Source organism: Lytechinus variegatus, chromosome 3 (genome assembly GCF_018143015.1).
Source record: "Lytechinus variegatus isolate NC3 chromosome 3, Lvar_3.0, whole genome shotgun sequence".
NCBI classification, from domain to species: Eukaryota; Metazoa; Echinodermata; class Echinoidea; order Temnopleuroida; family Toxopneustidae; genus Lytechinus; species Lytechinus variegatus.
This window is the reverse complement of record NC_054742.1, coordinates 12,917,307-12,943,515: the sequence shown is the minus strand read 5'-3', so window position 1 is coordinate 12,943,515 and position 26,209 is coordinate 12,917,307. Positions and strand designations below refer to the sequence as shown.

General features: G+C 33.2%; 1 protein-coding gene across 11 annotated transcripts in view; it reads left to right on the top strand.

Moving 5' to 3' along the window:
* The window catches only part of LOC121410251 (transcription factor 12-like), a 125,430-nt gene extending 103,264 nt beyond the window's left edge, over positions 1–22,166 (top strand). For 7 of the 11 annotated variants that reach the window (XM_041602206.1, XM_041602203.1, XM_041602205.1 and 4 more), the window contains 6 exons: positions 2,432–2,507; positions 9,686–9,899; positions 11,263–11,352; positions 13,701–13,933; positions 14,647–14,781; positions 17,621–22,166. In XM_041602206.1, the coding sequence (XP_041458140.1) occupies positions 2,432–2,507; positions 9,686–9,899; positions 11,263–11,352; positions 13,701–13,933; positions 14,647–14,781; positions 17,621–17,916 (1,044 nt within the window). In that variant the 3' untranslated portion in view covers positions 17,917–22,166. Of the gene's footprint in view, positions 1–2,431; positions 2,508–9,685; positions 9,900–11,262; positions 11,353–13,700; positions 13,934–14,646; positions 14,786–17,620 lie in introns of all 11 variants that reach the window. The other 4 variants (XM_041602204.1, XM_041602210.1, XM_041602209.1 and 1 more) reach the window with 4 other exon arrangements.
* Positions 22,167–26,209: the final 4,043 nt, after the last annotated feature.

Genomic DNA, 26,209 nt, shown 5'->3' with positions numbered 1-26,209 from the left:
TCCTGTCTGACCCAAAGGTTTGCAATTATGATTACAAAGTAGGTGAGGATTTAAAATTTAATCCTAGACAAAGTTATTAATTGCCTTTCATTGAATATGTTTTTGTGTCTCTTTTGAAAGTGAGCTAGGTTTATGAAGGCCTACATTTTTCTTACCACGTTTGTTGAATGGTTGGTAGTTAGATCTCTGAAGGCTGTCTTCATCCATACCTCACCTTGGGTTCTCAATCCATGTGCATTTATATGTCTGTCATCATATCACTACAGCTTGACAAATTTTGCTTATCTCACCATTATAATTCCACTCTGTTATTCCCTCTGTTCTTTTTGTTTTACCTCGCGTTCTACCTTCTTATTATTCCTGTTTTGTCAGGCTTGTTGATTTTTTTTGCTGTCCTCTGCTTATCACAACCAAAATAAATTAACAAATGAAGGGGCACAACCATAGTAGGTGAATTTAGAGAATATCAAGTGTTTGTCATCTTTCATTTCCACCAAAATGCTTGATTGACTTGATTTCAGTTTTTTCTTTCCTTTTATTTGTTTTGAAATTAGTTAACTTATGAACTCCACTTTTTATCTCATCTAAGCTAGCCATATGGACTAGAGTAGTGGACATGTTAGTCTGTAGGTTTCATTTTAGATTTTGTTTTGGTCTCTTAAGGTTTGTAGTTTGAAACTATTGACATGTTTCCTTTGGTCTTCAAATGATGAGCAATTTGCGTGTTTAGAAATGACACACGAGGTCATCATTCTCATCAGCACTAGAGGAGGTACTACAGACAAAGCAAAACAATCTTTTACTTTCACTTGGAATACTGGCCAAATCAGGTCAAATCTTACAGGCTATTTCTTACTCAGAATGAAGGCAAACCTATATCTAGAAATTGGTAAAACAAAATGAAACAAATCTATTAAACATTAAAATGAATGTAAGCAATCAGTATTGCAATTAAGAAAGATTTGAATAACAAAGCACATGTAGTGAAATAGAATTATAGTGATGATAATCATTCTTATCCTTATTTATATGCACATGGTGAATTTAGGTATATTATTGTCCATTCTTAATTTGATAAATACTAATTATTAGGTGTTCTATAAAAGATTTTTTGGTCAGGAATTTATGTGCCAACTCAACTTGCAATCATCTCAAAAGATGAATATTGGTATTATTGAAATAACTTTAATATGGAAAGAATTAAAGGTCAAGTCCACCCCAGAAAAATGTTGATTTTAATAAATAAAGAGAATTCAAACAAACATAACTCAAAATTTCATCAAATTTGGATGTAAAATGAAAAAGAAGTTATGGTATTTTGAAGTTTTGCTTATTTTCACAAAACAGTGATATGCACAACTCAAATGAGTCAGTTGATGATGTCCATCACTCACTATTTCTTTTGTTTTTTATTGTTTGAATTATACAATATTTTATTTTTTACACATTTGTCAATAAGCACCAACTTGACTGAACCATATAGTATTAAACAAAGCTGATTCCACATGTTCAGGAAGGAATTTATCGTTGTTTTCCTTAACAATGAGGAGAAAATTAGAATATTTCATATTTCCTATAATAAAATACAAAAGAATTAGTGAGTGGATGACGTCATTAGTCTCCTCATTTGCATACCAAACAGGATGTGCATATAACTGTTTTGTGAAATTAAGCGAAATTTTAAAATGTCATAACTTTCTTATTTCACATCTGATTTTGATGAAATTTTTAGTGTTATGCTTGTTGGATTTTTCTATTTTATTCAAGTCAACTTTTTGTTGGGGTGGACTTGTCCTTTAAGAGAGTAAAAGAATAGCCAATTCATGATGTGAAGTCACATTAAGATGTTGAGTATTATGAATGATACAGATAATAAGTAAAGGGTTATTGTAGAGTTTGTCATAAGTGTCGCTAAATTTCTTATTTATATTATGTTATTGCAAATTAAACTAACAACGGTTGATATAATCCTTTTAGTATGTTGATGTTTGATACAATTTTGACAATATTGTTGATAAATTTCTTGTAAGATCATGACCATGACCTTGTCTTCCTTCCACCATGCCTGTTACACAGGGTAAGAGAGAGGAAGAAGAGGCGCCATCAAACTCCTGTATTACAATATTATCTTCTCTCTCATTTTCAAAATAGTCTAATTTGTCTCCGTTCAATAACCCTCATGACCCTACAATGTCAACAGACATTACAGTATGTTTCCAATCTTTGACTTGACTTTAATTTGTTCTTCCTTTTCTGTATATACACTTTTGTAGATATTTATTTTCTATGATGAATGAAGATAACAATATTTTGTGATTATGATATGAAATATTATGATTTGATTCTGATGTATTTGGTATTTTGGACATGACTCTTCTTTATAATTTGTAATGTTCATAATGATATATATTTATATATATATTTTTTACAGCCTGGCGGTGCACAGTCATTATCAGAGAGGGGGAGTATGTTATCACAAGATATCAATCCTGGTCAACCTTATGGAGGTAAACTTTGCTTTAAATCATCTGAATTTTGTGTGCTAATTGTATTTTTAAAACTATTAGTTGTTCACTTGTTTGAAAGTTTAGTTTAGACATGGGAAGGACAGAGATAAATAGATTTAAGTAGTTATTTTGTAAATTTAGCTAAAATGAGATATGTTAGATTTGTTTCTCAAAGTGAACAGCATGGCATTTTTGTATTACAACTTTGTATGTTTGATTTGTTGTTCATTTCCCTCTGGTCACCTTCTTTTAATCTGATTTAAAATTTGTCCAGCTCAAAATATTATTACCCAAGAAAATTTGACAAGCTCCTCCAAGTTTGGTAGGTGTTGGATCCACTGTGAATAGGGTCTCAGATCTGTGCTATTTTCATCCATGGATTTATGCAAGTTTTTATCATTCACACATGGCAATCTTTGTCTATTATGGCTTTATTTTCACCTCTCAACAATATTCTGACCCCTGTTAAATTTAAAGGATAAGGGATTTCTGTATAGCTTTGAATCAAGATATGATTATGAATATGAAATAACTAGGTGAAAATGAAAATGTGAGTTGTCCGAGAGTGTAACCATGATGAGTGTGTATTAAAGGAGTGTGTAACCACACATGAAGTCAGAGTCTGTGTTTTGAGAGGGTATGTTTATTTTCACTGTGCTTGAATCAGATTCTCATCTCCTGCTGAGAGACATCATCATCTTCACCTCAAGCCCCAATCACATATCACTTTTAATCACCTTTTATTCTGTTCACATATCATTCTTATTCTGTATCTTTACCAAACTCATTTTAGTCTCCTTGTTCATCTCAAGCACCCCATTCTCATTTTTTCTTTCTTCCCCCTTTTTTGCCATTAAACCTTCATAATTTCTTCTGTTTATTTACATTTGAAACAATCAATCTCACGTTGTATCCACTGTTAGGCCTATATGCTCTGAACTATTAATGTTGATACTTAATAGCCCTAAATAGGCATAAGAATATTCTAACCAGGCGTTTTGGGTTTTAAATAAATCCCATAGAAATAACACTTTGTATTAATCACATCAGGCCATTTCATATTCACATTTTTGTTCGTTTTCACATCAAATTGTCTAATGCTGCCATTGTATTTTTCAGTGTGCTTTGACAGTCATGCAAAAAGGTTAAGAAGTAGGTTGCTTATTCAAATTTACCATGTCAATAACTTAAAATGTTTATTAGAAAAAGGTTTGATAGATCATCAAATTAATAAGGACTGGGCCCAAATTTTGAATTTTATTTATATCTATAGTCATTTAGGCAGGTCTATAAAGAAAAAGAAGGCAATGATGATGTAGGCCTACTTACAGGATGGGACTCTGGTTTTTACTTTGTTTTTGTTTTTTTACAACATGGCTAAAATGAAATATAACCATAGGCCTATAATTTTAGTTGAACATTTCACACCTACAGTAAACGTGAGAATATGATAAAGTTTATCCTTGACTCTCAAGATAACTTGCAAAATACCTGTTCATGGTATAATGAAGGGGGTGGGGTTGTGGCTAGGTGTCAATTGAGTCGTTGATTCATTTATCATGTGTCATGGCTAAACTATTGATGCTTATAAAATGAATCCATTTTGATGGTCTCTCTGCTGGAGGATACAATCATTAATTTTGAACTACTTGACTCTAGGATGGAAGACAGTAGATGGGGGAGGGGTAATAATACACCCCATTTGTAAGAGCTTTACCTCCTTGTGTAGGTATCTCAAGGGCCAGCAGCCGACAAGAGTATAGCGTTCAATCCTTTATCTCCCTCCAACGGCTGACTTCAATTTACACCCAAGGTTGGAAAGCACTCCCTTCTAGCTTCAAGATGACTGAATGTTCTTTGTCTATTGTTTGAATGAAAGCAATTGCATTACATACCTGTGCTGTAATATGAACCAGCTATGGTACATTCATGTTCCAAATAGAACTAGCAATTTGAAATTTGATGTAGACATTTCATAAACATAACGATTATCTCTCATCATGTTATGATCAATGCATATTGATTGTCAGAAATAATTCTGAAATCATTGGTTGGAATTATCCTACACTGTTTTGTATAGATGTTGAAAAATTAGGATGGTTTTATAAATCTTCGCTGTACATGTATCCAGGCCTTAATGATTATTTTTGTCTTATTGTACATTTTAAAAATCTTTGTCTCCTGTTCTTGCAAATGCCCATCATTCCCCCTTCCTTGAAGAAAGTTGAGAAGTTGTAAAGAAGAAGATTTCCATCTGGTGACAGACATGAATTGCTTCATCCTATCCCAAGTCTAGTAGCTAGGCATATTCCCTTTACATTAAGAAACCCCTTTCAAACTGGTTCCAGATTTGTTGTGTTGTTTGCTGATGTCTTCCAAAGCCCTAAAGCATGTGGCTTTTGACAAATTGATCAGGCATGGGTTCAGCTGTCTTACTGACAAACTTTGGGATAGATGGGACTAAAGCTGTCATAAATAGGCAACCCATGTCACTAATTTGAAATGAAATTGCAAGCTCCTTTTTACTCAAGAAAGAAGTATGCAAATACTTAGCTGATACTTGACATTGGTTACTAGTAAGCATGTGTGTTATAAATAGTTCAGTCTTTATATATTTGTTCAGTGTTGGTTACAAATGATTTAAGTTAGAGTGAAATATTGCTTCTTGGCAGTGGGATTGGACTTAATGAAGTCACAGTTTGATTGCAAACTCTCTAAGTGATTTCACCTGTCTGGTTAAAATAGCCCAGGTTTATTGATTTATCTGACACTTTTCATGCCTAAATTTATAATCTGTGCATGATCTGTTCATGGATAGACAGTTACCATGGTTACTGGTCAGAGACAAACATGACTAATTAATCAGAAAATCAAGAGCTTAATGTCAAAACTATTAGTAGAACCTTTGGGGGTTCCAGATATTCTGCAAGTCACTACATCAGGGACTAGAATGCACTTAAAAGTGAAAAAGGGTTTCTGCAAATTAAAATGAAGGAAGCATAGGGATGATTTTTTTTTATAGCATGAACAGATGAGATGAGTATTAATAATGAAGATTACTTGTACTTTTTACAGCCATTTTCATCTTTGTGGTATCAGCTAAATATCAAGATTGTTTCTCATAACTACAGTCTTTGTTATGGGATTAATGTTGATTTATACAAATCATCTCCAGTAAGATTTGAACATATTTAACTTGTCTCATGTAAAATATATATAAAATAAACAAGTGGGAGAGGACCTCAAAAGTTATGTCAAAGAAATGCTGTTTTGTGTTTGAATTCACAAAAATTCCTATATTTTGATTTGTATGCTCACCAATTATATTTTGTCTTTCATTTATTAATAAGCAATTCAATATTAAAATGATTTCCCTTTCATAAGATAACATTGTTTAATTGACCAGTAGAACATTTAAGAAAGTTTCATCTAAAATAATATCTATGAATATAAAAATTTCATATTTCAATTAAATTATCAAATGTGTTTTGGTGTGAGGAATGGATATCAATTCATGTTAAAGAAGTCATGACTAGAGGCCAATCAACCATGTTCTCCTTTCTACTTCTTGTTTTCCTTTCATATCTGTGCTTGAAAGGGATAGAGGAAAATAGAGAGTAAAAAAAAAAAGATTATACACAGCTGGAGTCAAAGCAAAAAGTCTAGCAACCTGCTGAGAAAGCCTAGCTAATTTGAGCTAATTTTCCCTACAAGACGTACATCTAAGAAGACAACAAAATGACTTTTTTTTAAAAAGATGAGTCATGAATTTGGCACAATTACCCCCCCCCCCCCTTCATCTTAGATTTTAAAAAAAAATCAATTTGCAATGCAGATACTTCGATTTTGTTTTGTGTCATGATCATCAAATGTTCATGAGGAAAAGAGGTCAAGTGCAGGAAAGCTGACTCATATGCAGCATTATAGGCCTATTTATGTTATTTCTAAAACCCTACATTTTCCTATATATTTAATATGCCTATCTACTAATGTATAGGTTTAATCAGTTCATTTAACATTGACCTTTGACTTCCACACTATACAATGAAAAAAAAACAAGAACTACACCCCCCCCCCCCCTGGAAGTTGGTATGACCTGAACTTTATTTATGCCTTAAAATTGAAGCCTTCCCCTACACAGATGAAAACCAGGTGCTACTTCTCTCTCAAATCTCCCTGGCATTTCTAGAAACATTTCTTCAATATCAGAACAGGGATATGTTTGTGAATTTATGCAATATGCCAGAATAGATGTGTGCTTTTCCACCATTTTTTTCCTCCTGTGTTACCTCAACTTCAGTCAAGCCAGAAAACATGTTTCCACCAAAGTCCAAATAAGCCATGGATTTTTCCCTTTCATCTGAGCACAAAGTACTTTCAGATGATGAAGATGAAGTTTACAGTATCTGTCTAGTGACATCTTGTAAGAAGAAATGGAAAAGGGAGGGGCGTAAGAAATGTGTAGGCCTACTATCCCCATACAATTACTAGTTTGGAGAATCAGAGATGAAACAGAGTATGGAAAGGGGGGGGGGGGGGCTTCAAGGAGAATATAGAATGCAAGATTGTGAATTAAGAGGTGGGAAGTAGGTTTAAGGAGATTCTTGATGAAAAAGAATGAAAATTTATATCAGAAACCCGTAGGCCCCTATAGTTTAAGAATTTGATAATGATGAAAAAGGCTCTTGTATTTATCTTTTTCTTCTTTTTTTTGAATTTTGGAATGGATTCTTATTTACAAAGTTACAATATTTATATCTCTCTAAAGACTATAATCATTGTTTAATGCAATTTTTCAACCCTGTGTAGAAAATGTTAATAATTCTTTGTACCTCCTAATGGAAAACGGATGCATGATTGTCAAACATACCTCGAGGGTATTTGAATGAAGAAGGATTCCAGACTGTCATTTGAAAAGGAAACTCATATTAATAAGAATGATTTACTGGACCCCTTTGTAAATTTGATTGGTATTTGATGAGGATTATACAGCATAACATAAAGATGGAGAGTAGTGTGCTTGTAAACTTTCTCAATTATTTATTTGCCTATAATATTCATTCTTGAAATGGTAGTAAATTTTGCATGGATATGATGTAGAACTAGTCCGGAATAGCATGTTCAGAGCACTGGTGTTAAAGTGAATTTGAACTGCTTGTAAGTCTAATTTAATATACCACCAGGGGGTGCAACTTAGAAGGGTAGACAGTGGAAAAGGTTTTGGCAGTCTTGTTTGGAATTGGTATGACAACTGTGTTTTGAAGACTTCCAGTATAGGCAGTAGTTCTCAGGACCTCACAGTCACATTTCTCTCGTGTGTCTGTGGGTATAGTAGGAGATAGATCCCATTGCAGTGTAGATTCCTAGCGTTATTTGGGAGGCATTTTTAAATAATGATAATTCCTCATACCTTTTATGAAATGCAGGGCAAGCAATATCAAAGAACAAGATTTTTTTCTCATTTGATCAATAAAAGTTTATAAATTTACTTTTATCAAAAGATAACATATATTTCTCTGTTTTACATGATCAATTTTTTTTTAAAGAAACCTCTGACAGTGCTATATGTTTCTCCTTTTTAAACACTTTATTAAACATTTTGGAACAGTCTATATACATAAAACGCCCTTGGCTCTGCTTTTTATTATACATATGAACTTTCAAAAGTAAGCTGGATAGACAGTTGATTAACTTTGTTTCCTATTATATTTCCATACTGATTTTGTTTTGAGGGGATGATAAGTGTGGTGAATTGTCTTCTCTTTGCCCTCTATATGCCTCCGTTATGCTTCTAACCCTTCTGTACCTCTCACTCATAGTCAATTGGTGTTAATAAGTCTTGGCATGTTATGGGCATGGGGTAAGTCATGCCCTCTTTCTCATAAGAGTCACAAGAGTTTAGAAGTCTAGGGAATTTATGTTTAAATGTGAACAGTAATCTATAAAGAGAAGGGAGAGATGAAATGAAGGAAGGAAGGAAAGAAAGAAAGAAAGAAAGAAAGAAAAAGAAAGAAAGAAAGAAAGAAAGAAAGAGAGGGAGATAGACAAACAGAGAGGGAGAGATTCAAGAGATATGGATGGGAGTATGTTTGGTAATAAACTAAAATGACATTCTTAATAACACTCAATGAGTTGAAAGAGGTATTTGAATTCAAAGAGGAAATTTTTTGCCACCTCGGCCTCCGGAATGGAGAAGGTCCTTAGAAAGTTTGTCAATCACTAGCACATCACAAGAAAGATGGGAATTTTAAGATAGTTCAGTAGCTCAAAGACTCAACAAATCAACTATATGTGTCAATTTTGTCATTCAAAATCATAAAATTGAGAATACTTGTTCAACCCTTCAAAAATATATATAAATATGTTTGTATGATAGTTTCTGTTGCTCTGTCCATTGGTTCATAATTCAATGTGAGTTGTGTGCTTGAAAACTAAAATAGAATGAAATATTCAAAGATTGTTGAAAAAATGTAAGAAAGAAAGCTGAAATGGAGCAGCACGAAGTGCAGAAAGGTGGAGATAAGCCAAGTGTAAAAAGGCATAAGACGAGAGGATTGGGTGATTCTAGGGAAGTTCAGAGATGAAATCATAATTCAGTAGTGGAGGTCGACAGAGATTCAGTTTGAAATTGAGGCGTAATTTAATCAGTGGCCTAAAATTTGGGATATAAGATTACTTCTTTAGTGTTGCCCAGCACTGGAGGTGTAAAGGTGATAAGGCAGTTTATTGACTTCCTCAACAATTTAGTGGTTTATGATTGCAGAGAGAAGTTAATGCAACTGAAATGAATGTTTCCTATGGTGACAATTCATATATATCTGAACTATGGTTGTAGCCAGACATATTGGCATTTCCTGGGATCTATGAATGCACTAAATGTACACTCATTATGACTAAAGAATGTGGAGGGAATTTTTTAAAACAATATTTAAATAGCAGATACATGTTATTATTTTAAGATGGGATAGAATTATCAATTTCACTTTCAAAACCAGCAAAACCTTACCAGAGATTGTTTTGTTGAATGACCCTTTATCATAGACTTTATCATATTTATGATGCCCAGTTATGTCTTCATGTGACATTTTATAAGTTGAACGTTTTGCATAAGTTTTATGTTCTAGGATCATTTGAAAAATTACACAAATACTTTAATGTTTGATATTTTCTTATTTCAGTACATGGTGATATGATGGGTAGTGGACTAGACAATGGCCTGAAATCAAGTACCAATACCAAGAAGAAGACCAAATCAGAAGAGAGTAAAACGAAAGGAGGTGGAGGAGGAGGATTGATGCTGGATAATGATAGAGATGATGTCTCAGGTGGAGGCGCTCCCAGTTCTAAAAAAGGAGATGCTAATAATGCTCCCAAAAACAAGAAGAGGTTCAAGTAGGTCTAATATGACTTTGATATTATCATCCCTTAATTCTAAGTAACTGTTTACTTGACCCTTATTACAGAAAGGATATGTAAATGAAAAATCAGAAATCTATTTCGTCAGTCCTGAAAATATGCATTTTTTTTAGCTTTTTACTATGTATGCTTGCTCTTTATTTTTATTGATCCTTGGTATGTCACACCTTAGAAATATCGTACCGGGGAAAATGTCATGTTAATAAAACTGCAAGTCAGTTGAAGTCATTTTCTCTCACCTACAAGAAGGGAATGACTTTCGTTGCAGGAATATGATCTTGTAGATAGGATTATACCCAATCTTCACTAAGCATGACTGTTCAAAATTCAAACATTAATGTGTTCATCTACTCGCTGAAAATGATGAGAGGAGGAAAAAATGTGTGATTGGACCTGTCACCGCCAGCTTAAAGTTTTGACACTGTGCTTGGAGATCAGGTATCGGATGTAATTGAACACTTAGAATGACACAAGACTATGATAGTCATTCCTGTCTTAACTTGCATCCTCTTAATATATCAAGTTCAATGATACAAAAAAAGAATTCCATCTAAGGAGCAATTAGATATCTATTTTATTAGACCTGTAGCATTTTTAATTTCTGATATGTGTAATCATTCATACATATTTTGAAAGGATATTGTTGGGTAAAATCTCAGACATTTTCCACAAAAACTCATGTCAGATACAAATATGATAGGCAAGGATAGTGTCAAGGGAGTTGTAGTTTAACAGGTTTGTAGGCATTCGTGTCATCAACTGACAACCCCCTTGTAGATAATCCCATCTAATTACCCTGTTATTGCCCCTCTTAATCCCTTAGCTTCCTCTAATGAGACAGAGATGACAGGAAGTCTACTGGATTATGGGTTCTTCCCTTTACCTTAATCCAAGTCCCCCTCAGGTTGCTGTAGAAACTCTCTACTTGTGTGTGGGTTGTAAGGGATCAAGCAATTGCCCAGCAGGCTACATAAATCAATTAGAAGACTACACACTTGATATTTGTAAAGCCTAAGTCATTTTTAGATTAATAACCAATGAACAGTGAACCGTTTGACCTTTTTAAATGATTTCTTTTTGAATAAGGATGCAGATACATCTTCCATTCAATGAAACACAATAGTACGCTTGTTTACTGAGTATTAATGTTTGAGTATGAAATTGATTGTGTATGATTTGATTTTGTCAAGTATGATATAGCATGCTGGGTTGTGTTATCAGTCAGTTTTCATGTGAATTAGGTCAAGTATAATTATTTGTTTTAATCTAATTTATTTGATTGGGAAGGTGGATAAGATATAACTAACACCATGCCCTCGCTTTATCTCATCCAATTCAGAAATGATTCAAGAAGTGGTGGTGGTGGTGGTGGTGCAGGGCCACAGCAGGGAGGCAAAAGTCTTATGATCCTCAATCCTGGATCACCAGAGTTAGTTATTTCTCTTTTTTCACCTAACACTTTGTCAGAGCTTTCCTGACCTAACACCATATAATATCAAAGCATGAACTCAAAGAGATTTAGCCATGACTCAATCAATTCAGCCTTTGACGTGCTGTGTAAGATAGACTTAATCCCACTGATTATATCATTAATTATTTTCTCTGAATCATGTTTCAACCAACCTAGGAAAAAAATTGGTATCCCTTAGGGACAACAACAAAATTGCATTAGTAGTTCATGTTATTTTAGATGAATATTTTTTTTCATTTGACTGTAAATCTGTAAATTGTAGTTAAGGATTTATTTAATGTTGGCCAAAAGGGAATAGATGCCTATTCCAAATGGATGCAGTTTCGCAATCTGGAACCACCAATATGTTAATTTGTCTAAGAAATTAATGACCTAAAAGGAGAAAGAGGAAGGAAGAGATGGAATAAAGATAAGACTTGTGTGAAGGTAGTTGCACTAGTTGACCTGGTAATGAAGGTTCATTGTATTAGTTTTCCATCACTGTCAAAGGCTGATTTGTACATTAAAACAGAGCCATTGGCAAATAAGATCTATATCTTCTTCCACTTTTATCAATGACATGTGATTGTTACATTAATACCCAAATTTAATGGGATGAACATAATGAGCAATCGTTTTTTCATGCAAGATTTTTGCCCACCCTGGACTGTTGCTAATGAAAATAGCATATAGCAATAAGTTTGTCTTGAAAATACATCAGGATATTAGCTACATGCATCTTCTGTATGTGGTCGGCCCTTACTTTTCAGCTAATTGAGTCATTATTAGCTCTATATTTTTAAAAGCTTGGGCATGATGTAGAAATGCTAATTAGCTACTCTAATTTGGGTATCTGACTTGCATTTTAGCTCTTCTCTCCCTGTATAAGTATGGCTCTGTTATGCAAATATTTTTAGGGCTTTAGATCTTTGTTTTGTTTTTTCAATGATGGTTTCATATAGTTAAGTTTGAAAGTATCAATGAAGTTTATTTACAGTCCCCATTGATTTGATAGTTAATTTGTATGGATTAAAGTAGCACTGATATTAAGTTATATGAGGCCATTTTCTTTTGTTTTAAATCCATAATATGAGTAAGACAATTACCTCTTTTTTTATATTTCTCTACATTATTTTAATGTTGTTAAGAGCCGATAAGGGTACATCTAGAAATTTGAAAAAAAAAACCAGAAATTAAATCCTGTTATTATTATTTGTAATGATTTATTGTGTAATGGTTCTATTGTCATGTTATCTACTGAGCAATATTGTTCATTGTTAACTTATTAGTAGTATCATCCAAGACACTAAGAAAGGAATTGTGATCGCATGACTAGTAGATATGAAATAATTGAAGGGTGTAGGGTAGAACAATAAAAAGGTCTGTATGTTTATTTTGGATAAGCTTTATATTGATTTAAATGCTTGATACAAGGCATGCACTAATATCTTAGATATAATGCTCAAATTTTCATGTCTTTGTATGTGTTATGTTTGTGAAAATCAGATAACAAATGGGGAGAACAATTGATTTTTGTACATTATAGTGAAGCATTATAAAAAGATATGCTGTTGCTGAATGATTTTTGCAGCTTCACATCAGAGAACAAAGCATAACACAAATGTATTGCAGAGCATTTATATAAGGGGCAATCAAAAAGACAAGATTTGAAAAATTTTGAGGTCTACATTTTGTTCCATTATTTTTTTCTTTTGATGTGGTAACCTTTCATTTTATTTAAGATTTATCAAACTGGTGAATGTTATAAAACCTTAATATGCTTTTCACACTGCATTTCCTTAACCCCATACTATCCTTAACCCGTACTATCTTTTTTTATTCACACCGTCTTTCTTAACCCCATACTATATGCTTAGCCAAGGACTATCATACAGCTCATGAATATTGATGATTTTACCATACAGAGTGCGATTAACATGCAATATTGACTTCTGTGATTGGCTCATGCTTAGCCCTACTTTTCCTTAGCCCAGTTTCATTTTACACTGCATCTCTTAGCACCGCCATTGTGGTGCTAGCACCACAATATGCGGGCTAACCCTGCTTTTTTTGCAGGGCCAGACAGTAACGTACTTTTTACCATGCTAGCCCACTTTGCTAATGAATAGTGTGAAAACGAAGTGGGCTAAGCTTAACCCCGGGAAATTGGTATGGCTAAGACCCCCCCCTTAGCCCCACCTATTTCTCCGGGGTTAGGGTAAAAAAAAAATTGCAGTGTGAAAAGCGTTATAGTCTTATTGTCAATGTGATTTTAGTGATGAAAGGAGAAAAGTTTATGTGGAATGTTTTTTTTCCATTTTTTTCAGCAGTGAGTCAGATGATGAAGGGTTGTCACCGGAGCAGAAGCAGGTAAAAGAGAAAGAACGCCGCCATGCAAATAATGCAAGGGAGCGTATCCGTGTAAGGGACATCAATGAAGCATTCAAAGAACTTGGTAGAATGTGTCAGTTACACCTCAAACAGGACAAGGCACAAACTAAGCTTACCATACTACATTCAGCAGTCTCAGTCATTACTACATTGGAGCACCAAGTTAGAGGTAATAACTATCATTCACTTTTCCATGATTTATACCTAGTACTTTTTTAAGGAAGTGAAACATGACTTTTAATACATGCATATCAACCCCTAAATTGCTCAAAAACATGGTTTTATGTACAAGATCAAAGCAAATGTGTATTCAACCAAAGATGATAAATATATGATGAATTTTTTGGGTATGTGGATTTATATTTTATGGTGATTATGATCACGAAAGGGTCCCAGACACAAAGTTCATCAGAAAGAAAATAATAATAAAAACTCCAAAAAAGACATAAGTAATTCACATGATAATAAATTACATAGAAAGTTAATTCTCAAATTCTCATTCACCATTTTTTTAGATGATTGATTGAAATGCTAAGATAAATAATTCCACCTAAAATTAGCATTTCCCTAGCTATTTTAAGTGAGTAAAGGTAAAAGCCTTATTTCATATTTGCATAATTAGTAAATACCCAGTCTGAAATAGCCCAGTTAAAATAGGGTTAAAAGAATTGGAATTCATGGAAATTTGATATGAGCTGAATCTTGTTTTAGTCAGGAAGTTTTAGGCAAGGAGTTTAGGAATAAGAAATGTACATGTACTTTGGATGGAAAATAAGACTTGTTGAATATGCTAGCTTTTGACTTGGAATTATCTGTAGGTTTTGAATTCTGAGTATAATCATTGATAATTAAACTGTTGGTATGATCTATGTTTGCCAACAGAACGTAACCTGAACCCCAAAGCAGCGTGCCTTAAGCGGCGAGAAGAAGAAAAAGTAGAAGAAATGCCAAACAGAGGGTCACTTGGAGGTCCAGGTCCTGGTTCAGATCCCTTAGTCTCACAGTCTGGACTTGCAGGTAGGTAAGTCTTTGTTTCTCTCAGAACACCTTCTTGCATTCATCTAGCAAGTTGGCTCTGATGTTTGAAATGAGACTAGTGGTCAGCATTATTTGTTGCATAGGATGTACTTGCAGAGTTTCTTGTATTGTCTTGTGTGGGTCAAGTTGGACCCCCTTTTCCATCTCATCTTGATCTACCAATATTAACAATTGTATTTAGAGGTAAAGTTGGTGTTTAGATACAGAGGAGATACAAGAAGCAAGTAAAATATATGCAATTGTTTTTTTTTCTTTCCTTGAAATTGAACACACTGTTGCGGCTTGAGGTACAGGATGTGTTCTGTCACTTTGAATCTTTATACAGCCTTTTCTAGATTTGGCTCTTACATCTATATGATGTTCAGGGTAATAAACCCAATTTCAATTTGGTTCCACATATATTTCTGACCTGGCTTTAGTACATGGAAGTGACAAGTTACAGGAAGAAATCATTTAAATCTTAACCTGATGAAAAACAGCTCTGTAGCATGATGTGTCTTTGTCTGGAAGCTCAGGGTGAAACTAGGGCTAGAAACCCAACATCTTAGTGGTGATTGTAAGGGCTGATTATGCCAGGACCAATAAACCCTAAGCCTGCTACACCAAGTCATTACTCAAAGAGACTTGTCAGGAAACAACGCCCCTTGAATTTGGTTCCAATTGCCCCTCGTCAATTCCCGGGAGGTGTGCAGACGAGAGCCGCTGTGACTGGGCGAGGAGCGCATAACCCCAAAGACCTACCCACGAAAAGTGCTGTTTAATCGCAAGTGGGGAGACCAAGATTTGATCCTCATCCTGTTTTGAAGGGCATTTTGTTTTCTGCTCGTAATATTTTAGCTGAAGAAACTAATCAAGTAATATCGGTTATCATAGTGTTAAATTGATGCCTTTCCTGTAGAGGCCCATATTTTGATCCTAAGAGGATTCAATAGTTGTCAATATTTGGGAGCGGAGTGACAACCCAAATCCGATGTTCGCTAGTTTTGTAGTTAGTATACATGCCCCCCAGTTGTGAAATCCAACACCATAACCTTAAACTTGTTGGCTGAGAAAAATGGAAGTTAATATGTGTTAGTTTTGCCTGTTTCTGATGGCTTATCATTATTGGCTTGTGGTGTGGTCTTATGACATGGGTTATTGAGTTAGGTGTCACTCAAATCAAAGCCTGCATTATTAGAATATTCATTCAGGCTTTTATCTCTCTCGGATTTTAAACAATCTTATGCCCTTTTTAATCAAATGGTAAAGAAGTCATCTAGGATGCATGAGCATCTTATTTCATGATTATATGATGTTGGTATATACATTTTAATAAACATAGAATTCAAAGATGTTTGTGACGTACAACACAGATTTTTTAGGTCAAGTCCACCCCAGAAAAATGTGAGTTTTAATTAATAGAGAAAAACGCTGAAAGTTAAGACAGTTCAAAGTTTTGCTAATTTTTCACAAAACAGTTTATGCGCAACATGCAAATGAGAGAGTTGATGTCACTCACTCAATATTTATTTTGTTTTTATTGTTTGAATTATACAATATTTCAATTTTTACAGATTTGACAATAAGGGCCAACTTGACTGAACCATAAAATGTTAGTTAATATAATGGTAATACCACATGTTCAGGGCGGAATGAATCTTTGTTTCATTGGACAACAAGGAGACAATTTGAATATTTCATATAATAATATACAAAAGAAATTGTGAGTGATTTCATCAGTCTTCTTCCTAGTATATCGACCAGGATGTGAATATAACTGTTCTGTTAAATCAAGTGAAATTTTAAAATGCCATAACTTTCTTATTTTACATTCGATTTAGATGACATTTTCAGTGTTATAATTGTTCGATTTTTCTCTTTTTATTTAAGTCAACTTTTTGTTGGGTCGGACTTGTCCTTTAAAATGAAAATAAAGTGCAAGGGCTGACATTATATTTGAATACTTCTTTGCTCCTTTTATTCAAAATCATTTAAATTATTTTGAAATAAGAATTTTTAAAATTTGAAATTTTATTTTTTTATGTTTTATTCTGTATTATAATATTTTTTTTTTTTAGGGGGGGGGGGGCTTTAGTGACCCCTGCTCCTCTTCTTTAAGAAAGCAAACATGTTTTCCCAAAATTGATTCAGTTTCTCAGACCATTTTTACACCAGTATTGTATACATTTTATGTGAAGCATTGATGGAAAATTCATTAGATGTCAACTTTGACAATTTATTATACCATGTTTTCCCAACCTTGTTTTGTAAGTGGGGATGGTGTCATAAGCTGGTCTGATGTTGAATTTTTTGGTTGGTCATAGTGACAAAGCTACCAAAATAAAGAGATGTTTGGTGGTACATACTTTGAATGAATTACAGAATATTGAATAACCCAAGTTTTTCAGTGTGTATTCTTTGGGAATATGAGGCATAATTGAATGGAAGCAAGATTAAGAAACACCATAATTCTATATGATTGGATCCTGAACTGTTAACAGTGATCACTTAGGTTAGGTATGAAATGGTTTTAAATGTGTAGTCAAACTGTTAGCAACTCACAGGACAAATAATGGGGGGAGGAGAGGGATGACAATTAAAAAGAGGGGTCTTGTTAATGCCTTCTACCTGAGCATCATTTCTACTTATGAGTAATCCTATTTGAGAAAATGATTTCCTCACTTTATTCAAACAGATTGCACTGGAAAATACCCAAATTCTTGATTGAAAATAACCATGCAATTCTAGGTATGATGAATTATAGATTGACTATATCTAATTTCTATTTTCTTATTTAGTAAACTTTATCTCTTGATGATGTTTTTTATGTCCAATATAGGCAATAACCTCCATGGTCGTGGAATGCAATCGTGTCTGGGGCAGACATCGGGTGCACCAACAGGCTACGCCAGCCATCTTTATGACAACTCCATGTCCCATGGTGGCCCACATCAGACAAGTTTGGGATCGATGGGAGGGGGACATATGTCAGCCATGGACCTTAACCCTTCACCATCATCCATGGGAGGTGGAGATCACATATCTAAGAGCGCTTTGTCACACCTATCACACTCATCTGCTCAACCATTAGAGCCACTCACGCCAGAGGAGAATGACAGTATTGCTGTACAGTAACGCTCACTTGTTTGTTAGTCTACCGTTACAGATCTTGACGGGTGGAGTATCACTCTTTACTATGACTTGAATAAAGTGAGTTCACTCTAACATAGGATTCATGGAAGCAGTACAATATCAAGACCAAGTAGTTCTCTTTCAGACTGCCAATAACTTTCACTGACTTTATTATCATGATGTCCTTGAAGTGGGTCTGTACCAGTAGACTACATCTGTGTATTGCAGCCGTGCAGCTTTATCTTCTAAAGTCTATTGATTATATATGCCTGTAATGTACATTGATGAAGTCATAAACTTGATTGGAAAACACCTCTTCTATATTTGTGAAGGAGAGGATTTTTGTATGAGAAATTTGTTTTCCTCTGTCTCATTGTCATTGTAAAGCTTGATGAGAAAGGAAGTTACAATTGTAATGTTGTGTTTCACATCTGTGAAACCTTGTTTAAGAGATGCTATTGGGTAGTGCAGATAATATGGTGAAGGTACTAAGTTTTTTGGATGAAGACATAACAGGACACCTTTATTTTCAGATGTGTTTTTTTAAATGCCCTGAATCATGTGTGCAGATATCATTTGATAGTATTTGGGTTTCTTCTTTTTGTTCTCTTGTATGTTTCATAATAGGAGTACATTTGTTATCATACCTTGTTATTCACTGTGTAAAGTTGTAAAAAGTTTCCAGGAAAAAAAAACAAGAAAAAAAAGACAAGGTGTAGTGACAACAGATTTATTTCTGCATCCAGTTTTATCTGGATCAGCTGTATAATTATTTTGTATAATAATATTTTATTTCTTCTATGTCTGGGTAATCGAATTTGTTATATTAAATGTTTCACTGCACAATAGTAGCCACTTTAACCCCCTTCAGTTCCCCATTGATATGTTTCGGTGCTCATTATTTGTTTTATTCTTTGCCAAGTCTTGATGTACTATCGACTATTTCTTTCTCATGAGGGTATGTAATGTCTTTTTTTCTTTTACCATTTGTAATCTGTAGGTCAGCCTTGCTATGTCTTTATTCATGTGGACTTTTTAATAATCTTGTTCAACAGACGGTGCAATCTTGTCAACACATGGTTTTTAACTTTTCCTGAAAAAAACTTGTTGATAAATAATGTTGCTATCCTGAGAGTGTTAATCTTCCTCCCTGCCCATGGATTCATATTAACTGCCATAGCTCTCATGCTGCTTTCATTTTAAGTCGAAATTTCTTCCCGTTTGGCTGCCAACTCGAATAATACTTACATAGGATAGCAACTCACTCAGATAATGAGATTCAGTGATTCTCAGGTTGTTAATGGTAACAATTACATTTGGCACATCATAGTCACATGAATAATATGTCTTGTCACATGATTGATTAAAAAGAAATAGCAGGACAAAACATTCAGTTTAAAGATTACAGAGTAAATAGTAAGAAATTCATAAATAGGGATTCAACTTGATATTTTAGGTTGAGAATATTGACAAAAATACTTTTTGAACAATAAAGGTTTGGAGAAAAATGAAATTGCCATCACCTTGATGTTTGGTTTCCACTAAATTGGACCCAACCTCGTTAATGTATGATGACAATTGAACAATGGTATTAGACAAGAAAAAGGGTCAATAAACCATTGGAAACCAGGTGAAATAATTTTAAGACTGTCGATTGACTACATTATTTGTAATTTGTAATGTTATGGCATCAAACATCAGATGCAGTAAAAATTAAATAGAGAAAACAAATACAAAGGATATGAAAGTTATGAAGATTATTGAATAACATGGTTTTTAGTGAGATTTTAATATTTATTAATCAAAACAGTTCATTCTTTCATGTGTAATCATTTGCCTTGCAAATTTTATTCCACTTACCATAATTTATCAATTTTTATTTCCATAATTCCAAGATATAATGGTTGTCTATATTGGAATATATGAAGAGGGATATCTCTATTTTACATCACCTTTTAAAAATTGTGTGTTATTTTTGTTCCTGTTTGTATTATGGAGTAATGACTGAATTTTTCTCCCAATTTCCAATGTTCAAAATTTGGTTGTCATATCAGGAGAAAGTTTATATCAGGGTTTTACCCGTTTCTCAGTATTCTAAACAAATATGTGATTGCATTTGATATAAGAATGGTTAGAATATCTGAAAATACCAATAAACTCTTCTGAAGACTCCAATATTACCATGAAAAGTAAAAATTAATGTCCCTTTTCAGTTTTTATTTTGCTGTTCTCCACAGGTAGGTGCCAGAAGCATTTTTACCTTTAGCAGTTATTCATAATTTTGTTTAGCACAAGCCACCTAGGTCATTAACAATTGAATCTATGACAAATTAAAGCTAATGGTCCAATCAATTGAGAATATTTCTTTGCCTTACTTTTCAATTTTAATTTATCAATTAATAAATAATGAAGATTTGCAATTTGTCTTAATTTTGAAACCATCATCTCATGAAATTGACAAATCACATTCCATATGATATGTCCATGCATTAACTGCATAATGATTTCAATTGGTTTTTTTTATTCTTGGTAGAAATTTTAAGGAAAATAAAAGTGCATATTTATGAGATTGTTATAGTTCATAATTGTTATATTGATTAAGTGTATTGTGACAATATACTTCCTTACTGAATTTTACTTATAGTTTGGATAAGCCTGATAGTATTATAATTGTACAGATATGTATTTCTTTGAGCGGTAAATAAACAATCCAGTATTCTTAATCTCAAGGATCCATCACATCTGTGCTCCTTTTTCTACATTTTTTTGTGTATTTATTCTAATTTATTTCTATTGATTTTATTTTATTTATTTGTTTATTATTATTTTTTGCTGCAAAGGTGAGAGGGTGAATGAATCTTCAGTAGATATTAGCTACACATTGATACACTGTAGAATTTGGCATGATTTTTTTTCTACGATGCTTGTATATGTATTACAACTGTAAATGTTGTAGATTATTGTTTCATTTAGTTGATTAATGACTTAATGATGAAAAAGTATTTTCTGTCTCCCTGTTTCATGACAAGGGAGATAGGGAAATAATGAAAGAGGCAGAAGAAAATTTTGGAATATATTTTGTGACTGTAACCCGAGTGGGGTTAACTTATTTATGATGACCAGGTAAAAGATGAGATAGGCACACTCTAATTCAAGGTTTGGGGATTTTCGTTATTGCTCTCTCCTAATGTATCCTGTAACTATTTGTAGAAATGTATTTTCTTATGTGTCAATTCTATTCATTTGATCCTATTGTTTTGTTTTACCGTACATGGAAGATACTTTTCATTCATTCATGGACATTGACACTTTTAAACTATGAAGAACATATAAGCTATGGTGACTGGTATGGAGATTGTCATGTTTTATATCATGATAGTAAATCAATCAAATTGGTGAATAGTCAAGGCCATTCAAATTGGTGAATAGTCAAGGCCATTCTCCAAGCAATTATATTTTTATTTCTCTATAGTTACCTGTAGAGTCTAGTAGGTATTTTTTGTAGATTTTTCTCTGTAAGAAGAATAAATTTATTATTTGTGCTTTCTATTGTTGAAATGACACTTCATATCTTTCAGATAAAAGATGGCTAGATCTTTCAAACCATGTAATAATGTCCATCTAACAGCATTCACCTGAAGAATGACATTCTAAAACGGCTCTCAACAAATTATTTAATGTAAAGCAATCATTAAATTTATTACAAGATGAGTTTCTTGATATTTAGATAAGTTAGTTTATTTGTCAGATCTTCAAATGGTCACTAGAAAGCAGATGCCAAACATACATGTATAGGTTAGCATAATATCCATGCAAAATGCATTTTCTTATGTATGGTTGGTTGAATAATGAAATAATTTCCTTCATCACAGTGCAGTAACATTCATTTGTTTCTGTACCACATCAAGGCTCAGTACTTAAAAATCTACTGCATCCACCCCCCCCCCCAAAAAAAAAGATAAATGGTCATTATTTGTTGTTTCAAAACTGATTTCTGTTGAAATTAATGCCATCTATTAATGTTATCTACTGATATGAAAAATCCTGTACAAGAGAATTGTCTTCAGCTTTGTTGAGCCTGTATTCTATCATTAACTATTCCTCCTGTTAATTAAAAGTAATATGATTTTTTTTTGTTTCTTTTGTTTTTATAGTCTTTAAGAAGAATCTGTCTGTTTGGTATCAACCCAGCATCTTTCAAATGTATATATGCTTCTCGTTTAGGAAATAAATGTGCCATCTCTTTTTACCTACCCAAAATGCTTGGCATTGTTTGATTTCGTGTCAATGATTCATTTCATCTCAAAAAGAGAGAAGTTGTCTGTTGATATTAAAGGGGAAAAAATGCTATAAATTCTCTGTACCTTTTCTGCAGGTATGGTATTGTATATTGTGCACCAAAATATTGATAGGAGTGGGAGCAGAGTTGTGGAGAGATTGAGTTACACTTACCAAAATGTATTAAACTTAACATTTGCCGTAATTAAATTAAAAACATGTGTTAGAGATGATGAGATTCTGGGCTGAGAGTGGAAATAAAAGTGTGCAAGAGTAGGGACAAAATATAAGACAGATCAAAGGAGAGAGATGGAAAGTAAAGTGAGATATGGATGGTGAGGAAGTAAAGTAAGATAAAGGGAGAAAATCATAAAGGATATATAAGAAATGATTAAAGGGGTGGTCCTGGCTGAAAATATGTATATCTTAATACATAGAAGTAGAATTCACTGAGCAAAATGTCAAGAATTTCATCAAAATCGGATAAAAAATAAAGTTATTGAAGTTTAATGTTTTGCAATATTTTGTGAAAACAGTCGTCATGAATATTCATTAGGTGGGCTGATGATGTCACATCTCCTCTTTCCGTTTTCTTATGTTATTACATAAAATCATAATTTTTTCTTTATTTCATACTTGTTTGAATAATATGTCTCCCTTATTATTAAGTTGCAGCAATAAATATCTAATGCTCAAATCAGTTGTCAATCCAATTTTTCTAGCTCTTGGAGGTAAAAATTTGAATAAACCTAATTTCATATGATAAAATACAAAAGAACGAGTGGGGATGTGACACCATCAGCCCACGTAATGAATATTCATGACGACTGTTTTCACAAAATATTGCTAAAATTTAAAATTCGATAACTGTTATTTGTCATCAGATTTTGATGACATTTTCGGCATTTTGCTCAGTGAATTCTACTCTATTTATTAAGCTATAAATACTTTCAGCCCGGACCATCCCTTTAAATCAGGTTTTCATTTTTACCTCAGTCACATTTGCTGCGGCTGCTGTAGATTCTAAAATTTCTATGGTGAGTAGCAATTCTACGGTTGCTGCAGAATTTCCACGGCTACGTACTGTTGCAGTCACGTATGTTAGGGTTGCTGCATGGCATATTTTTAAATTCATGGTGACAGAAATCTTCGTAGAAATGAAAAAATTCTTAAATTCTACAGCCACCCTTAAGGCCTGAAAAAATAGGAATCAACTGTATGTCAAACTAGTAGATCAAATGTGACTGAGGTATTGTTGATAAATTCACAAACAATTTGAAATTGATTGCTAGATTTCCAATTGCCAAGTAAAATTTTGTTTCCCATATTAGTTCCATTCTTCTTTTGCAATATTCCAAGGGCTCTGCTGCCTATCTCAATCATAAATTAAAACAAAGTAACCATCAGTATATTATATGCAACAGAGTACTAAGAAGTGTTTCGTCAACAATTTGTAATATTTAATATCAATTATGATCTTATGTTCAAAAATGAAAACACACTGTCGCACAATTTAACACAGATTATTCTCAAAATTTACACATAACAAAATAGTTAACATGTTACAATTAGACCATACAGTTTGTGTTATACACAGATATGATTACATTATCAAATAAAATGAAATGAAATATGCAAAATATTCAATATAGATGAAGAGCTTGATCTAGGGAAATCCTTAATTCATCCAAAAACAAAACTTTAATGTTAACCAAAAAATCTTTGCATAAAACTTCCTCTATATCTATATTAAAAAAAATGATAATGCCCAAGTTCTATTTTAAAAAAATACGCAAATAGAAATTTTGATAGATCAATTGCACAATTCACACACACACTTGATAATTTAATGTAAGGAGGAAAATAATGTCATATTAGCACACTTATGGAATATATACTTGTATGTTCCTTGTATTTTTACAAAGCAGTCAAATCATTCATTATTTGGCAGGAGACTCCAAACTGTTTTTCATTTTTTGTTTATTTTTTGTTCCTCCCAGTCCCATCAATTACAAAAAGTTGACATCCTTTAGTGTGGTGTTACTAAAAATAATTCAAATTTCATTTTTGTATAGAACTAGTTATGCCACCCAGTATATTTCTATTCATGGACTGAGCATCATAAAAATAATGTCACATCTGTGGTAAGATAGCATCTCATAATTCTATCATTTCAACTGAAGATAATTGCAAATGTAGAAGAAAACTTTGAACTGAGGGAACTATCATATGGAACATATGATAACAAAAAATATCAACAAAACAATTATACAAAATGCATAAAACACAAATTTCACTATATTTCAAAACTGTTATAACTTCAATATCTTTCCTAATTGAGATTATATATGTGGTCTTCTTCCACAAGCATGCCCAAAGTTGGGAAGAAAATAAAACCCAACAAATACCCTAGGCATCCACATACTGTTAATATGGTCAAGAAAGGATTTGACAAGCTTTGATCAATCTTTTGTTTCTGAGTGTATGAGCAAAAGTGTACCACTCACCCACATATAGTTCATTTTGTCATACATTGTATAAAACTGTATAACACTGTATAAAAAGACCCCCCCCCCATTGCTATTGAAAAACAGTTATTTTCAAATACTAATACTGAAACATAATGCAGTAATATTTCCAATTTTAATAAGGGGAAAAATTAGTTGTCCACTTTTCTTCAAATAATCATCTCTGGACAGTATGTGCACTCAAGACATCACTATTATTGTCATTATTTAAAGGTAAAGTCTACCCCAGGAAAATGCTGACTTAAAAATCAAATCTTTTTATTCAAATCAAATTTTTGTTGGGGGGACTTGTCCTTTAAAAACCCTGAAACTAACAAATGGATGAAAATTCATATGCTGTTGCATGAATTTGTGATTAGATATTGTAAGATATGCCTATTCGGCTCTCAAATTGAAACAAATATTTAACTACTTTCCATGGATATTATAATTCTAAATATTTATATTGGTTTGTTTAATTTAGATATCATATTAGTAGGTTAACACCATTGATGTGTTTTTTTTCGAACATCACAAAGAAATTGAGAGAACTGTTATGAGAACTGGATTTCAAAATAGAATAATGCTATTTTCAAATATTTGTAAATGTTTCCTATGGACATTGCAGCATATAGATTATTATTCTTAAAATACAATTAATGTTTATTCCAATTTCAGATTCAAATTTGGTTGTTTTTAACAAAAATTTAATCACTAGACTTAAACTTAGTGGTACATGAACATGAGTTTCATATTCCATACCTACTAGTTCATTAACACATGAACCATTGCTATTTCCTAATCATTGAGTCGTATTTCAAATTGCAAATTTTACTACTCTCTAAAATAATCTAAACACAGTAAGGCCAATTTCTATTAACCCTGTTTCTCACATGAATTAGATCACTTCCATCCCGGGGGGCAGTTAAAATTGCTGTACACGCGTGACCAATAAAACACGTTTACGGGGGTGTTTTTTCAGTTTTGGACGTGGGCTGCACATGCACTCATTAAGGGTATAAAAAACACTGATGTTTTGAAAGACTGGTCAATGGTCAATCGCAGGGTCAAACGTATATAGGGTATGTTTTTTTTTCAAACCTTTTTTTAAGACTAGCCAAATTTGTGTTTAGGGTGTGTTTTTTTTCCCCAAGCTTCTTCCCTGGGGTCATATTCTGGCGACAACTTGTTTAGGGGCCAAAATGTGTAAAAGAAGCCAGTGAAAATCTTGTTTAGGGGGTTCTGTTTGTTGTAACTCCCGTAGGAACCCGGCAGGACAGCATTTTGCTGGTAAACGCCAAGCTGGTATATAACCAATTACCTATGAAACATTTTTTAATCAGTCATAGTGGCTGACGTTATAGATGACAGATATCAATCTCGGGCCTTTTTATCAAAGTGGAGACAATGGCAGAGTTGGGATTCGAACTCACAACCTTGCGATTATGAGTCCAATGCTCTAACCACTGGACCACATGACCCGTGGGTTAGCTTGCACACAGAGAAAAACT